The sequence below is a fragment of the Parasteatoda tepidariorum genome, chromosome 4, assembly GCF_982258835.1.
Source record: "Parasteatoda tepidariorum strain Cologne lab strain chromosome 4, Ptep-v5.0, whole genome shotgun sequence".
Lineage (NCBI taxonomy): Eukaryota > Metazoa > Arthropoda > Arachnida > Araneae > Theridiidae > Parasteatoda > Parasteatoda tepidariorum.
In genome coordinates this window covers 13,489,929-13,507,205 of record NC_141758.1, presented here as the reverse complement: position 1 = coordinate 13,507,205, position 17,277 = coordinate 13,489,929, and the positions used below count along the sequence as shown (strand labels likewise).

The following is a 17,277-nucleotide window of genomic DNA, read 5'->3' as shown; positions in this document are numbered from 1 at the left end:
TTTGAGAAAACTTGAGTTGTCAACCATGATAGTAACGCATATTAATATATAAGCTTAATTTTTGTAGGAATAGTGGTGATTAAAATCATTAAAAAATTAAGTTTATAAAAGAAAAATAGTATATATTTACTACCACTTTAAACATGAAAATAAAATCTTCCGGAAAATCCGGAACAATAGTCTGCGCAATAGTCTGTTAATTTATTATGAGCAACATGGTACGGAATACATTATGTAAAAATACCTCGAAAGAGCAGCCAGATATCATGGGTGAAAGCCCTTATATAGCAAGACGGAAAAGAGAAAAACCTGGTACGTAAAACATTTCATTCCAGCATTTTTTTCGAAAAAAATGAAATATCTGTAACTATCAAGATTTCTTTTATAATTCTGGCATATATATAAAACTGCTTCTTTTCCAAGATAAAGTAGATATTGTTGAAAAATTCAAAAAAAGAATAAGTAAACTCCTCCCCAAAACTAGCTATAACTGAAATGGTTTTACTACCAGCCTTTCCTCTTTTCCGTCTCGCTTTCACCCCTGCCAGATATCTTCCTGCCGTTGTTAATATGCAAATGAAGCCTGTTTTTTTTAATAAAACAGGATAATTACTTAAAATGTATGTCCTTCTATTCAAAGTAAAAGCGGAACCTACTCGTTGTTTTTTTTTAATTAATTTACTTTCAACTATTACTGATAAAGTGTAATTATACTAAGATTAAGTATATGAATTATGTTTTTCTGGTTTATAGTCTTGCTTTGCCGTAATGTCTAAGCCATGTCCCAGATAGCACAGATTGTCGCAGTGATGTCATAAAAAGTCTAAAACGGTCTGCCAGTTTCAAATTGTCCTAATAAGGTCGAAATGTGATATAACATAAAAGTCTCACAGGCTATTTTTTGAAGAATTCTGTTAATTGGTAGCCACAACTGTACTTTACTAGGATTGAAGTCACTGAGAAACTTAGTTGCTACTTCGACGAAAAACTCACGACAACCTTTTCATGCCTTGTGTTTCCAAAGTTCTGTATCATTTTATTCTCAAACTTTTTAGCGAGTTTGATACTTTAAAGTAATGTGTATATGATTCTGTGAATGACCGAATGAAGAATGTCGACTTTCACCGGTGAATGTCAACAATCACATAGTCGCTTTGAATGTCTAAAATATTTTTATATCCTATTTGATATTAATTTATTCGCTGATTTTATTATATTTATTCGATATATTAATATATGCTGAGAATAGATTAGAAGAAGCATCGGAGTATACTGGTTAAATGCACACTGGGCAGTGGCACTTGACCTTAAAAAAACATTGATGAAGGGCTTACTAGGCAAATGTATACCAGACAGTGGCACTGAAACTTAAAAAAACATTGATGTAGGGCATAACGGGGAGTGGCACTTAATTAGGCTTAGTATATATTTCGAATATTTCTTAAAGTGACTATGTGATTGTCAACATTAACCGATTACAGTCAACCACCACCGATTTCGGTCATTCACAGTAACATTAACATTTATGAAAACTTGCTGCAGTCTCAGTCGCAGTTGTTTGCAACTAATTACTTAAAATGAACTATTACTATACTTAACTATTTCTGAACTTAACTATTTTGCGACTTTATTGATACATAAATCAATAAAGTCGCAAAAGGGCACAATAATTACATTTACGTGTCTGTTCAACGCCTCCTATAACTGAAAGCCTCCACACGGTTTTTTATAAGTAGTCCGATCAGACCACTCTGAAAGTTATCCACTTTCCGAACGGGTCATTTATTACAAATCTAGTTAAAATAAGAAAGTGGTAGCAAATATATGACTACAAATTTGTTTTATTTATGAATGTTATTGGTTTGCCTTATTCATTTGTCAACCACTACAGATTCAATTCTCAAATATATATGATAAATTTCTCTCAATTACTTTTATAAAAGGTTTTGGGTTCATGCGCACATAACTGGCTCACTTTTTAAATAGTCTGCGCGGACTACTTATAAAAGACCGTGTGGAGGCTTTTTGATGTAGGAGGTGATAGTCTGATCCGTTCGCCTCTCAATATAAAATTGAAAGACACTTTGTTTTATATAAACCTATTGGGGAAGAAAAAAACTGTCTTCGTAAATTACAGCTCTATTCTTCAACTTTTATTTTAAATTCCTTTTAAAAATTTCAAATTTTGCATAGCTTTTATTGCTTTAGATAGCCTTGATAAGATTATATTATTCTAAATATTATTGCAGTGGTTGAAAACTAACAATGTTTTTGAGTGAACATTTCTATAAGTTGAGCATATTTGTAATTGCTTTATAATTTTTTTTAATTTTGAATAAAATGATTCATTCTGTTTCGTGTACATTTTGGCTAAAATCTATCCCAAATTTTGGCTGAAGTACTTTGTACAACTAAATCTCCCAAATTTTGGCTGAAGTACTTTGTACAACTAAATAAGATTCTTTTCACAACAGTTAAATATTTACTTTATTTTCTTCATTCATAGATAAAACAGTCGGCAAAGAATTCTGTTAGGTTAAAAAACATTTCGCTAAAAAAATAACTAATTCTAAAAGAAATAAAAATAAACAACTTAAAAAATAAAAATGCTGTTGCCAGCCATAGAAGTTTTTGAAAGTTAACTTAGCAACATAAATCAAAATGACATAGAAGCGCATCTAGATCAAAATTATGATACCTAAGCGCTTGACGTAACAAATCCTTCAATTCTAAAAGTGTTGTATCGCCAAATGCCCAAATTAACAATTGTGTTCTTAAAGAAATTCTATAAAAAGTTTTAAATAAACAACCTACTTCTACAACTGTTTCTTGAAGAACTTGGCTCATTGATTAAAAATATTATTTTAATTTTTCAGTACTATCTTTACTTCTACTTTCATTATTGCTATGACCCTCTTTCATTACATTTTACAACTTCATGCTAAATTTGAGGACTTTAAGTTGTTTTGTGGTTGAATACTGACATTTAGAAACGCGTACATAAAAAAATTAATATTTAGAGGTTAAGAGTTGCCTCAGAAAAATTTGAATTGTTGACATTGAACTTAACAATGGAAACAATCGTTTTTGTGAAAAATTGAATTGTATTGTTGACATCAAAACTAAAAATATTGTGTTTCAACTTAACAATACTACCTTAACAATACTACTTTAGAATTGCCTCGGAGAAATTTGAATTGTTAGCAATGACTTAAACAAAATGTTTTATTTTAACTGACAAATACTATATTATAATTTCAACTTCTTCTATGACTATAGTCATTTTCTTACTCTTCTCTTTGCTTTTTATACATTTTATTTTTTTGTGATAAAATAAAAAACTTATAGTTGTTCTACTTCTGAACACTGATGAAAACACAAAATGATGGGCTTCATCAACAATCAAAAATATATACATTTATTTTACAAATTCCATATTATTAAGGTGGCGCCCTTCAGAGAATTAAAAATACAAAATTATCTTCATCAAAGCCGATGCTTTACATCCGGCTTTCAGTGGCTGACTACTATTTCATATTGTTTTACAACACATGGCTTTAGCCCTCTGGTGGGAAAGACTTTAAAACAAAACCTACAACAGTTATTTTTCTCAACAACTGAAATTTGGAATAAGTTTATTAAGAAAAATATGTGAACTGTTTTCAATTTCAAATTAATATTGAAATGTACAGGTTTAGAATTTTCTACAGTGAAAAGTTTTCGGAACTTCAGTATTCAAAAAAGTATACAAAAACTAGACGTTTAGAACGTATCCAATGAGCGAGCAAAGCGAGCATTGGATTGCGAAGCAATCCGAAATGAACTGTGAAAGCAGTTCCGGGGGATGGTGAGCGCCAGCGAGCAGGGGGCGAAGCCTCCTAGTTGATTATATTTCATTGCAAAGATTTTTATCAGGAATAAATGTCGACAAATTTTCTTCAGAATATAAAGCAATTTCCGTAGAAGTATATTTTGTTCAGATACATTTAGGACTCTTAAATAATTTGAAGTTTATATTTGATAAATTGTTTAAAATTTTAAATTTAATTTAACAAAATGTAACAGGGGAGATTTTTTTTAAAAAATCATTAAAAAGGGAAAAACTCATTAAAAAGGAACATCTAGTTGATATTCCATAGCAAAAAGCAAATGATTTCGAAACAAAAGCTCAAATGACAGCTTTTTCTTTTACTGAAATCGTCAACATATTTTATATATAATTTTATTCAACTGCTGACGGTAGGTGTAGATAAAGTATAAAACAGTTGATGAATTCACTTAAAATTGAGCCGGTAGTCGTTCGCAAAAGATGTGTTACAAGATGAAAATTCTTTGATTTGTATTGAATGCCTTTAAAGCGGTGTTGCTTTTGCTACACAAATGCTTTATTTCAACAAATCTGCATCCATGAAATGTTATTTGATTTTGAAAGATGTTTAATTATTTAGCTGCAGCATTATTCTTGACGAAAAAAGTGAACCCCTGGTCATGTTACACCGTAGCTTTAATAATGATTGTTTATGTTGAATAAATAAACAGAAAAAAAAAGATAATTGAGTACGTCACACAAATGTGAATATTTTAAAGAAGCGATTATATTTGATGAACGCTGTACTGTGGTTCTTTTTTCTTTCGAAAAATGTCGTGTATTCCAAGCATGTGATTTTGAAAAAAGGTTTCGACTTTAGAGGTGATTATTTTGAAAACTGTGATTACTCAACTTTCAAGTTTTCTGTTTGTGAGAAAAATTAGTGATTTTTGTTGCATGAAAGATGTATTAAAGTATATAAAAGAGGTGAGACCTACTTATTTTACATACCTACAGACCAGTTCTTAAATTTGAGATTAAATTTGTATTTGTGGTTTAAACTTAATTAGAATATGTCAGTGTTTTATGATTGACGATGAAAGTATATTGATATGTTTTGAATTCACTTTCGATCTTAACTTCCGATTTAAATCATTTGTTTAATTTAAATTTTTAACGATCCTTTCGTTTTAAAATGCATATTGGTTGTTTTTTCCCCGGTTTCTCAGTCAAATTTAATTTCATTTTAATCTCATCTTTTTAATTTTCTTTTCATTTTTATAATAATACATTCCAATCAATAATTTTATGATCGATGTTTTTTATGGTTTTCATTTTCTAATCTAAAATGATTGATTGATTGTTTTCGCAAAGTAAATCATTTATTTGCACATTTTTTCAGCACATTAGGCTTCCATTTTTTTGCTAAATTCATAAATTTTTCAAGAGTCAACAACGCAACTAATTTTATTTTATTTCAATTTAGCAACAAAGCACCAAGTTTTATTTAAAATCGTAATCTTGAATTTTTAATATTAAACGTACTATTAGTGGACTACGTCATTACAAAATTTTTTGATTGGTTCAATTTCAATAACAATATTATTTATATGAATTTAATTTTTTTTAAAATTTATTATAAATATTATGTGATGGTAATTCTTGATATTGCTTTTTCTTAGATTATCCCAATCAGTAAAACTTTCCATTAAAACATAGTTGTGATTCTTTAAAAGTAGCAATTAATGGTATGGTTCCCTAAAAGCTTAAAAATAACACTGGCCAAAAGTGGGGATTTTTATTCGGTACTAACATATATTACATATGCATTAAGTGTTATTTTAATAAATAAGACTTGATGCTTCGCTGTTTTCATAACTCTGGTAACAGTGGTACCCGATTGCAACGAAAAACAGTGTATAATTATTAATTAATTAATTAAATAAATTAATTAAATGATATCAGTTAATTTAATAATTTCAATTAATTTAATAGTTTTATAATATTAATTTATTTAAAACTTTTATGAATTAAATAGTTTAATAATATTAATTAATTAAATAACAAAATTGTGACACTTATGAATACTCATTTGAGAAGTCTCGGGTAGTTTTTTCGACTACCACGCTTTGGTCACAAAATGTTACTATGTCCAACTTTGATGACGTCACATTTTCAAATTACCAAAACATCAACATCAGACACCTAACTCCAGCATTGACTATGGTATATTCATGTCATCACTAGATGAGAAATGTTTACACGTAACGAATTCACATTGTCAAAAGAACACTGAATAGGTTCTTATAATCATATTAAATTAAAATGAAGAAATAAATAAAACAGAGACAAACTTAGCATTATAAATTTCCCAACAGAAGATAAAGTTTTCCTCTTCAATGTAATGTGTTAAAGCCGAATTTCGTAACTTCTAATGAATATTATTTTCTAAAAATCGGAAAAGAAATTCGAAAAAACAATACAACTAACAAAACTGCATCTCATACAAATGAGTGAAGGGATGAAATGAAACTGAAATATGCTCTTTTTATTGAATTATTATTATGTAGTGTATTCATAAAACGAACTCAACTGGAAAGATATGTATATTACCACAGAAAATGAATGTCAGTCAAAAAACATTCAAATGCTATCTTACATAAATTCATCTTTATTTATATAATTTTTTTAACCTTGCATGGGATGCCGATGACATTTCTTTTCAAATGAAAATCAGTTAGAAATATCAAAATGGTTTTGTACAAATGTTGTAAAATTCATTTCTTTCATTTGCTTAATACAACATTCGAATCACCAAAAATAGTAAGTTTTTATTATATTTTTTATTTTTTTATTGATAACTAAAGATGTCTCAAATACATAAAGTGAAGACTAGAGTACAATTTTGTCTTTATTTTCTGTTAAAAAGGATTTTTGTACGGATCTTTTTGCGTAGCTGATTTAAATATTTTTCTCCTTGCATGCTACAGTTTTTTTTTTATAGAATTTAATAATATATTCCTAACAGAGAATTTTTTTAAAAATTCAGTCAAGTGAATACTCAATGTCACCACTTCTTTGCTGCGTAGGAAGTCATAAGTGGAGAATTGGAGGCAAAGTTTACACATTTCAATATATGGTGTGATACTTTAAGGTTATATAGCTTTTTTCGAAAGTTCTATTTTCAAAGAAGCTGACAATTGTATTTGTATACAATGCATATAAATGCACACATTCTCAAAAAACTAATATATTTAGACAAAAAATAAACGAACTAAAAATATCATTTTGAAAAAAAATATGCTAGCAAGACTAATTTCGAGATTTAAGAAACCCAAACCAAAATTAGGTACAATCAAGCCCTCATATAACTGTAACAAAAAAATTGCATTGCTATGATATTAGTCAAAATTATCAGATGGACAAAATTAAAATCAGCTGTTCCGAAATGGTGTTCCACGGAACGCTTGGTTTCCATGGAAGAGTTGAAAGGGTTCCGTATGATAGTAAATTTGTATATGTTACCGGCAAAGTATGAAACGCCTTATGTTGTTGTTTCTAATGCCACTTGCCAATATCAGCACGCGAATTTAAGGTTGAGAGTACGTCTCTTGTTTTTGAGTGGTGCCATCTATGGCCAATATGACGAATTCAGCCACACACACTCACAGACCGGTGTGAAGGGCGGACCCATTCATGCAGTCATTTATTCATCCACAGATCGTAATTTTGACCTGAACAAGTGAACGGTCTATCTCCAATTCAGTACCACCAGAGGTATTGATTTGTTACGGGAACTTGGAGGACTTTGTAACCCCGAAAAGACTTTAAAAACTTCGTTGAACAGCCGACTCAATTTTGAATTAACTGCTAACAGTGTTCATCACCGTAGACTTGGTATTTTGAACGCCACCCCGAAGACAAAGGAAATCCAGGATCAAGTACTGAGAGATCAAGTATTGGGCTATCCCGGTTTAGAACAAGCATTTATAAAAATTGCATTTGTATTTCCCAGTACACATTCAAAATCAAAATAAAATTACTAATATCTTTAATAAAAAAATATGTTTGCTTAATAACCTTTTTAGACACTTAAAGCAGTTCTTTTAAGATTTCCTATCGAAGTAAACCATAAATTGTCTTATTTCATTTGTTTTATACGGTTGTTTATTCATCAAAAACAAATTCTTAACTAGTTTTGCTATAGCACAGGAACTGTAAACTGAAAGGTCGGATATAAAGCATAAATTAAGATGACATTCTTAATTTATAATAATCTTATTCTTAATTTAAAAATTTTTAGTACAATTTAAAATATAATCTTAAACTATACAAAATAATCTTAATAATAAAATAATTAAAAATCTTAATACTTCTAATTGAAAAATCGTTTTTTTTATAGTTTATAACGTTTAAAACTACCATAATGAACCTTGTTTATAAAGTCAGGTTTCCACCGAAAGGAGGTTGATTGTTTAAGATTCTGTAGTCGAAAAATATTGGGAACCGCTACCTTAGAGCACTTGCACAGAACTTTTGAGAACTGTAGAAAAATTATGTTTTTCTGATGAATAAAAATTCAATCTTCTCACGAGTTATTGCTAGTAATATAGATTCATTGTTCAACAGAAACAAAATGATGTTAAATTGGATACTTTATGCTGGTTTGTAAAAAAAATTCAGAGCAAAAAATATTAATTACAAATTCTTCTACGCAAACATGATAACGGCAATATTATAGTACCTTTCGGATCGATGAATTCGACCATTAAGGATGGCTCAATTTTTTAATGTTTAATTTTTGAAAGATTTTACATAAAAAAATTAAGACGACTAAAATGGAAATGTCGATTTATGGTTGATTTTCTACATCCTGTGATTGTAGTTTCTCTACAGTTAAATTTTTACGAAAAAAACCAAACAACAACGTACCTAGAACTCTCACGTATTTATATCAAATTTTGAAACAGTCCAATGCACAATATTTTCAAAAAATAGAGAAAAAAATCGTATAATGAATAAAAAATAAATACATGTAACACAAACATGCATAGAAAGGCACTTAAAACCGAAGAATGTTTTTTATTGAATAATTGAGTATATCTCAAGGCGATCTCGAGTGGAAGATAAACAAACGGGAAGATAAATTGGAGTAAATTGAACTTCAAGAACAAGAATTATATATTACCCACAACTATTTGCTTTAATATATCCATCCTTGTTTACACTTGTTTTTTTTACTTTCCATAGGATTCTGATGACATTTGTTTTCCTAAAGGAAAAAATTATAAAAATGATTTTGTTCTAATACCGGTATTTTCTATAAAAGATTTTTCAATCATTTGCTTTAGACAACGATAGAATCACACAAAAAGTAAGTTTTTATTTCATGTTCTTTTATTTCTTTTAATTTAATTTTAAGTTGAATGTTAAAACTTCTTTGTTTTTTTACTTTTATATTTTTAATGCTTGAAGTGGTACATTTTTAATGCTCAATTTTTCTAGACAATGAAACCCTAAATAAACAAACTACTTTTGACAGAATTTAGACTTTATAAATAAAGTTTTTTAGGACAAGCGAATATGATAGCCGAAATAAATGAATAAAATGCTACTAATTAATTTAAAAATATTTGTATCATTGTTTGAATAATAGAAAAGTTTGAAAAATTTGGTTTATTGACATTCATTTGAAGTTTGACCCTGCGTCAGTTTACAAAACGGAACTCTGTCTGTTTCATAAGAAATAGTGCCACCTAAACAACTGGCATGAATGATGGGAAAGAAATGAAAAGAAAGAAAAAGAATGAAAAGAAAAGCTTCAAACTTTCTGCGCTTATTTTGGTCAACACTGATTTAGAGGGGGTAAAAAAGACACTATTGCCAAAATCTTCAAGCATGCTCATTCAAATTGCGCCACCAGTTTTGCGATATTAAATCTTCCAAGCAGGAGTGAAAGCGAGACGGAAAAGAGGAAAGGCTGGTAGTAAAACCATTTCAGTTTTAACTAGTTTTCGGGAGGAGTTAACTTATTCTTTGTAAAACTATTCAACAATATCTAATTTATCCTTGGAAAATAAGCAGTTTTATATATAGACTAAAACTATAAAAGAAATCTTGATAGTTACAGATATTTTATTTTTCTCCAAAAAATGCTTAAATAAAATGTCTTTCGTACCAGTTTTTACACTTTTCCGTCCTGCTATATAAGGGCTTTCAGCCATACTTCCAAGAGATGTGTTGCTAAGAGAATGATAATTTACATCGAGTTAGGATAGAAGTGTTTAGTACACACTAAGTGTCAATCATATTGAAATAGAAGTTATTGATGTATGCCTGTTTAGGCAGAGGGGGTGCGATTGTTCTTGTTTTTCCAGTGGCGCCATCTATGGCCAAGAGTTCGACTTCAGCCACACCATACGTTACACCTGTTTATAGGGCGGACTCATTCATACATCCATCCATTCATCAACAGATTGTAATTTTGACGTGAATCAGAGAACGATCGATCTCGAATCCAGTACCCCCAGAGGTGTTGATTTGTTATGGGAACATGGAGGACTTTTGCGACTGGACAGATTTAACGTGTATCAGTCACTTTATTAGAAATAGATAAATAAGTCGTGGTGGCTCAAGGGGTAAAGCACTCGTCTTCCAAAGAGGTGCACCGTGTTTGAATTTCAGGGATGAGTGGTCGATATGAATTCCACATCCGGCTCTCACTGGTCACGTAAAGCCTCAGTGGTAGACGTATTATGAATTACAGTCCCCTTTCCATCTGACTAACCGTGAGGTTTTCGTAGTTTTCATCACCATGTAACTCAACTGGAGGTTAGTTCCATAAAACTTTCCTCAGCGAATTCAAGTTTCTTTCTAAAATTGATCCAGGAATTCCTTTGTCTTTTGGATTGGGTTCAAAATTACAAGTTAAAGGGGATAAACATTGGCAATTGTAAACTCAAAATCGGGTCAACTGTTCCACGATGGTCATAAAATAAAATAATAAATCAGGACATTTAATTTGAATAAAGTCTTAGATGAACTAATTTGGTTCCATTTACTTGCATTTTTCAATTACTTCTAATATTTCATTTTGACCGGGTAAAAATAAATCATTTAAATCAAGAATTGCCTTTGTTTTTTTAATGTGTCGCCATCGCTTATTTACACGTTTTCACGTTTAAACTTCTTTTATAACAATTATTTAAAAATAGAAATTCTATTCTAAAAGGTAATAAAACATCTGACGAGGAAAAAATCATAAAATGTTGGAACTCGATTTTACAAAAAACTATACATCTTACCTTGTTAAATTTTGATTTCTGAGTCATATATGAAAATATAAGGTACGTTTTGACGTTGACTTGGCAATTCTTCAGAATCAGAAGAATTTCTCTAGTATTATGTCTCGAATTTACTTAGCAATGATTGTTTCCTTGTTGTTTTCAGTGATTCCAGCTCGCATTGTATTGACAATCCTTGTCTTCTTTGGCTACATTACCATTTCTGCAATGCGAGTGAATCTCAGTGTAGCCTTAGTAGCCATGGTTGGAGTACCTCGATCTGGAAATGGAACTAATGAAACAACGATTACGTGTCCGGAACTTATAATTTCTAAAAACACAACAACAGAAGAAGATGAATTTTTAGTAAGTTTTAAATATAATTTATATTTGAATTAACTGAGCTGATTTATACTATTGCAGTCAGTATACACTGTTTGGTTTGCTTTTATTTGTTATATATATTTAAAAGAATTTAATTTTAGAAGGCTAAATCAGTGGTTCCCATTTTTTCAGCAATAGGACCCTAGTTTTTTTTAATAAACAATATATATACAATTAGGAAAGTATTAAGCAATAAAACACTGTGTTTTAAAACATAAGGGGAATGGAATATTTTCTCTTTTCATTATTAATAATCTATAATTTGGTTTTATGCCAACAGTTAAATACGCAGTCGTGGAGCTGCATCTAATATAGTTACCAATTTCTTCATCAGTGTATATACATATAATTGAATGAAATAAGCCTATTTATGGCTTTCTTTGGAAAAAAATAACAAAAAAGAACGGCTATGAACTGTTATATGGGAAATATAAATTAGTAGAAAATTTAGTTATTTTATTTTAATTTGAAAAGCGCTTTGGCAAATACTAATCAATTCAATGCAAATTTTCAGAAATGCGTGTGTTTTTCATTCTCTAATTCACCTATGCTGTTATTAAAGATTATATATTCTTTTAAACTAAATAGTTAATTTATTTACATTGGCATTTTACTCTAATTAGTTTAAAAAAGGCAACCAAAATGCTAAATAAACAATGGATTACTGATTGGATTTATAATATACCCTTACAGTACTGAATGTAGCTATTATGTCTCACAAACGTAGCATGGAAATATTTCAGTGGTTGCAGAAACGTTACTAAACATTGCAAGTACTTCCCTGTTGATTACAAAAAAAAAACGCTTTTACGTCTTAACAAAAAAACACAAGAGAAACATTTTTTTCTGCGCTCAAAACATCGCAAAAACATAAATGTTCATAACATAACAACATAAATGTAAAATAGAGGGATTACTTCATTAGCTAAAAGCAATATTTTGCGATTTCAGACAGGCGAATTTACCTGGGATTCTAACATTCAAGGACAAATAGTCGGATCGTATTTCTATGGATACATAGTAACGCAGATTCCTGGTGGTTTATTAGCCGAAAGATACGGTGCTAAATGGATTTATGGAATCGGGATTCTGATGACCGCTCTCTTCTCATTTCTGACTCCCATAGCAGCAAGATGGAATGTATGGTCGTTGGTTGCACTTCGAGTTGCTATGGGATTAGCTACGGTAAGTTACAATGCAAATTTTGTTTGTTAGATTTGTTGGAAGTACCCCTGACTGCAGGCAGTGATAGCCTGGTTGGCAGGGCGATGAACTCATGTTTGTGAAAACGGGAGCTCTAATCCAAATGGCCGAAAGATGACTGGGGCAAGTTAAATCTGTCGGGTTACAAAGTTCTCTATGTTCTCATAACAAATCAAAACCTCTGGGGGTCCTGAATTGGATATGGATCGTTCTCTGGTTTAGGTCAAAATTAAGATCTATGCATGAATAGGGACAGCCTTTGACTAATAGGTACGACAGAAGTCAAATTTTTGACCAGAGAAGGCGTCACTGGGAAGACAAGAACAATCATACCCCTTCTGTTTTAATGGCTGACAACAACAGCATCCCTGATTGTATGCTTCAAAGAGCTGAATAAAGGAAAATGCTTAATGATATTTTGCGAAATAGACTATCGGTTATACGTATAAATTACCGATTTTTTTTTCTATTTAAGGTCATTAAAAATGTATGTGTTTTGTTTACGAGCATTACTCCGTTAACTCTTCAAATGTAGTACATATATCTGCGCATTAAAAATGTTTACATCCAAGGTGGAAAATGGTATCAGGGATGTTTGGTCCCCGGTAAAGTTACCCTAATGGTAGTATTCAGCTTTCTTTTTTTTTTTTTTTTTGTGCAATAGTTTGGCTACCATGACTTATTAAAAGTTATATCGCACTACTATATAATAGACGTGGTACTGTAAACTTACTGTAAGTATTCTTGTCAACTTTTATGCATTTGGCATAAAATTTTATTTTCATATTTAAAGTGGTAGCAAATATATACTATTTTTTTCTTTTATAAACTTAATTTTTAAATAATTTTAAACACCACTATTCTTAAAAAATTAAGTATATAAAGAATTATGTGCTATGGTTGACAGGTTTAATCTTTTTCAAATACTACGTATTATTTTGCTCAAAATTGAAATTCTACTTTAATACCCCTGGGGAAAGTCATAATGGAAGGGATTAAAAGTTGGCTGCTCCTTAGTTGGAAAATAATTGTAAAAAAAAAAAACATTCGTATTCACCGAGGTTTATTCATTTCAAAAACAGGTGGAAAATGAAAAGGTTTTAAAACTAGTTTTATCTCTTTTACAGGGTACACACTTACTTGCAATATATTAAAATGGTGTGATTTTTCTACCAGAGATTTCAGTTATATATGCACTTGCTTGTTTGACTCAAAATGTTGCTTGCATATACATTTAGTTAGTGTATGAACCCTTATTACTTCAAAAATTATATTAAATGATTGATGACAAGATACAGAAAACTTGCAGCTGAACACTTTCTTTAATACATTTTTGAGAGAGAGAGAGAGAGAGAGAGATTTTCTTTGACTACAACTTATTCAGTGCACAGCTATTAATCACTCAAAAGAAATTAGATTTAAATACAACTTATTCAGTGCACAGGTATAAATCACTCAAAAGAAATTTTACTAATATTGAAACTTATTTGGTCGAATTTTGTTCCCCATCAAACACTTTGTAGGGTGACGAAATCGGGTTCGAATCCTGCGTTAACTTAGCTGTATAATTTATAAATATTCATACATGCAATTTATAAAGTAGTTAAAAATTAAGGACTGAGGCTTTCAAAATTTTTGGATAATTTTGGGAACATTTTAAAACACTAATTACGAAAGTGCTGAACTAAGTGGAGATTCATTTGAATCATTTTCAATGAAAGAGAGATTTTACGTGACAGAAATGTTGGCACTATTTGAAAGGAGTCGATAATTAATTTAGGAAACAAAGAACCATACATTAAATTATCTACCACTAGTAGAGATAACCCGAAATAGGTAAAATAAATAAGCAAATCTGTCAGACAAAATAAAAACTAAATTTCAGACAACATGTGCAAATTTTTGCAGGTTTTCCTTAAATACCAAGAGGCTTACCTCAACAAATGTTTAGATACGTGAATAATTGTGCTTTCATTTCATTCATGCCGCATCTATACGACATCTTTTTAAGATTTATAACTTATTGGCAATTCCTACTGGTACGGCAACGTGAATTTTAAATATTATTGATATTATTAATTTTAACTTAGTGTTGGTAGTTAAAATACTTTCGTTCTTGTTTTTTAAAGATGAGTATAAAAATTTTCGTATTTGAAGCAGTACCGTTAGCAGATTAAGGTTCAAACTTTTCAAAATTTGCGATTCTTAAGAAATAATCTTTAAAGTGGTAATGATCAAAAACAAAATTATATTGAACTAGCTAAATTCCTGTATAATTTTGATTGAAGCTAATATCATCGTAATATCATAGAACTTTCTTTTTCTTCATTTGCGTAGGAACTGGGCATCTTAGGCGTTGTCTTAGGCCTAGCGGCCCTTTTCCCATTCATCTTGAAAATGAAAGAAAAACATACACGATAACAGTTAAAGTAACATGGCGCATAATAGAGTTCAAGATAGTATGGCTCTTTTTTTAATATATACATTGGGGTAGGTGCAATTATTTAATTTAAATTTTTTAAAATACCCCGCAATTTCTCCACTAGAATTAAAAATACTATTTTCTGAAACTAGGGAGATTCAGTAGCATTTGGAGGGTACGATATTGTACACAAATCACCGATACTTCCTGCTCAATTTTGTTACCTCCGACTATAGTTGAGAGAGCTTCATGCCACTAATGAGGATCAAATCATAATTATTCTGTTAATGTGTGCACTTTATCAAATATTATATATAAAACATTCTTTTTTTCTTCTCATTTTTCAAAGGGCGTGTCCTTCCCAGCGGTGAATGTTATGATTGGCCAATGGGTGCCGAAGATAGAACGAAGTAGAATATCTACTGTTATGAATTTGGGGGTGATTATTGGCAATCTTTTGACAAGCATAGTCGCCGGACATTTGTGTGAAGGGTCATTTTTGGGTGGATGGCCGTCTGTATTTTACGTTTCTGGTAAGTAATATTAACACGTTGAACGCCACTCTAATTTTACATGGCTTGCCCATCTGGCCACAGTAAATATCTACGAACAAAATTTTTCAAATATTAGACGGACATTGCTATTTTTTTAGAAGATTTATCATGACATGTATGACAGAAGTGGTGAATTATATTAGCCTACGAATTATGTAGAAATAGTGGTGGATAAAAATCTACTAAAATGAATTTATTAAACCAAGAATAACAATAATTAAGTAAATTTTGAATAAATTTTCTGCAATTCCATAAAAGAGTGTAAATTTTATAGTTCTATATCATGTTATACGCTGTAAGCCAGCTGTTTTTTGCAGCCTATGTGAAAGGTCAGTGTCAGCCACCGGTGGTTGACGCTGCCTAAATGTAATTTTAGTGTCAGCCACCGATGGCTGACACTGTGCTCAACGTATTAATTACTAACATATACGCAGACACTTTCCAACAACTGCGGAATTTCCTTACTTTTTTCTCTGTGGTAGCAAATGTAGCGTCATCTAATAAACAACAACTAAAAGAATTCTATCTACTTCCGTATATTCTTAAACAGAAGAAGAAGAAAGTTTCAACAGTCCAAAATATAGACAGGGAGTTTATAATTGCTTTCCAGTTTTAATGCAAGCCATTTTAGAATCATTCAATCAATACGATTGAGTTTGTATTAGAATGCTTTTTTACTATAATTGCATTGAAATTGGTCAAATTTTAAAAGGCTCCATTTCTAAAAGCTTTATGTAAAACTTGTTTGAGTCAACACAAAATCGTTCGAAGCATTTGCTATTAAAATAAAGATTGTTTACAAATAGAATAAGCAAAAGAGTCTCCTGAAACATATCTTAGATTCTAAAAATAGTTCTAGAAAAATAAGAATTGTTGCCAAATATTTGTGCTTTGGTGCATTACGATTCGAAATATTTCGTAGATGCGCATACATATATGTAGTTTCCAAGTCAAATAATTCACAACACTCAAACATCCAGGCAAAAACCTCACAACAATTGAAAAGTTATTGACTTTGGATGTCTATATAAAATAATTTGAATTATGTTCGAAAGTATTGAACGTAAATTGGAATTTTTTCAATTTGGATGGTATTATTATTACAATACATGTTTAATCTTTACTTTTCATTTTATCTAAACATAATTTTTTTTCCTTTATGTTTATTCCTGTTCTGTTATTTCCCTTTTATCTTTATTCCTGTCAATTTTTAACTTTTAGGTTTACTAGGGAGTGTATGGTTTATTCTATGGGCTCTATTAATTCATGAAAAGCCTGAAGATCATCCCCGTATTTCAAAACAAGAACTTATATATATTCAAGATGGTATTGACAACGCGAAAAAGAAAGTAAATTATAAAAAAATTAATATTTTTAAATCCATTCCTTTCTATAAGCTAATTCAAAATGAATATATCAATATCTTACTTTCAGAAATTAAAGCTAAAATACTTAACGAATTTTAATCTTTGAATATTCATTTTTTGATTCTAAAAATTACATAGCTGCCAACTCTTCCGGTTTTCCCGGAAGATTTTATTTCATATTTAAAGTGCTAGCTAAATTCATGTTATTTCACTAAAGTTTTGAATTATATTAATAATTATAAATGAGCTTGACTAC

At 30.2% G+C, this 17,277-nt stretch overlaps 1 protein-coding gene across 2 annotated transcripts in view; it reads left to right on the top strand.

Moving 5' to 3' along the window:
- The first annotated feature begins 4,271 nt into the window (after positions 1-4,271).
- The window catches only part of LOC107455756 (putative inorganic phosphate cotransporter), a 33,777-nt gene continuing 20,771 nt past the window's right edge, over positions 4,272-17,277 (top strand). The window contains exons 1-6 of one of the 2 annotated variants that reach the window (XM_087160695.1): positions 4,272-4,795; positions 9,059-9,182; positions 11,258-11,457; positions 12,427-12,660; positions 15,450-15,633; positions 16,876-17,003. In XM_087160695.1, coding sequence (XP_087016821.1) covers position 9,182; positions 11,258-11,457; positions 12,427-12,660; positions 15,450-15,633; positions 16,876-17,003 — 747 coding nt within the window. In that variant the 5' untranslated portion in view covers positions 4,272-4,795; positions 9,059-9,181. Of the gene's footprint in view, positions 4,796-6,487; positions 6,632-9,058; positions 9,183-11,257; positions 11,458-12,426; positions 12,661-15,449; positions 15,634-16,875; positions 17,004-17,277 lie in introns of those variants that run through there. The other variant, XM_043052555.3, reaches the window with a different exon arrangement.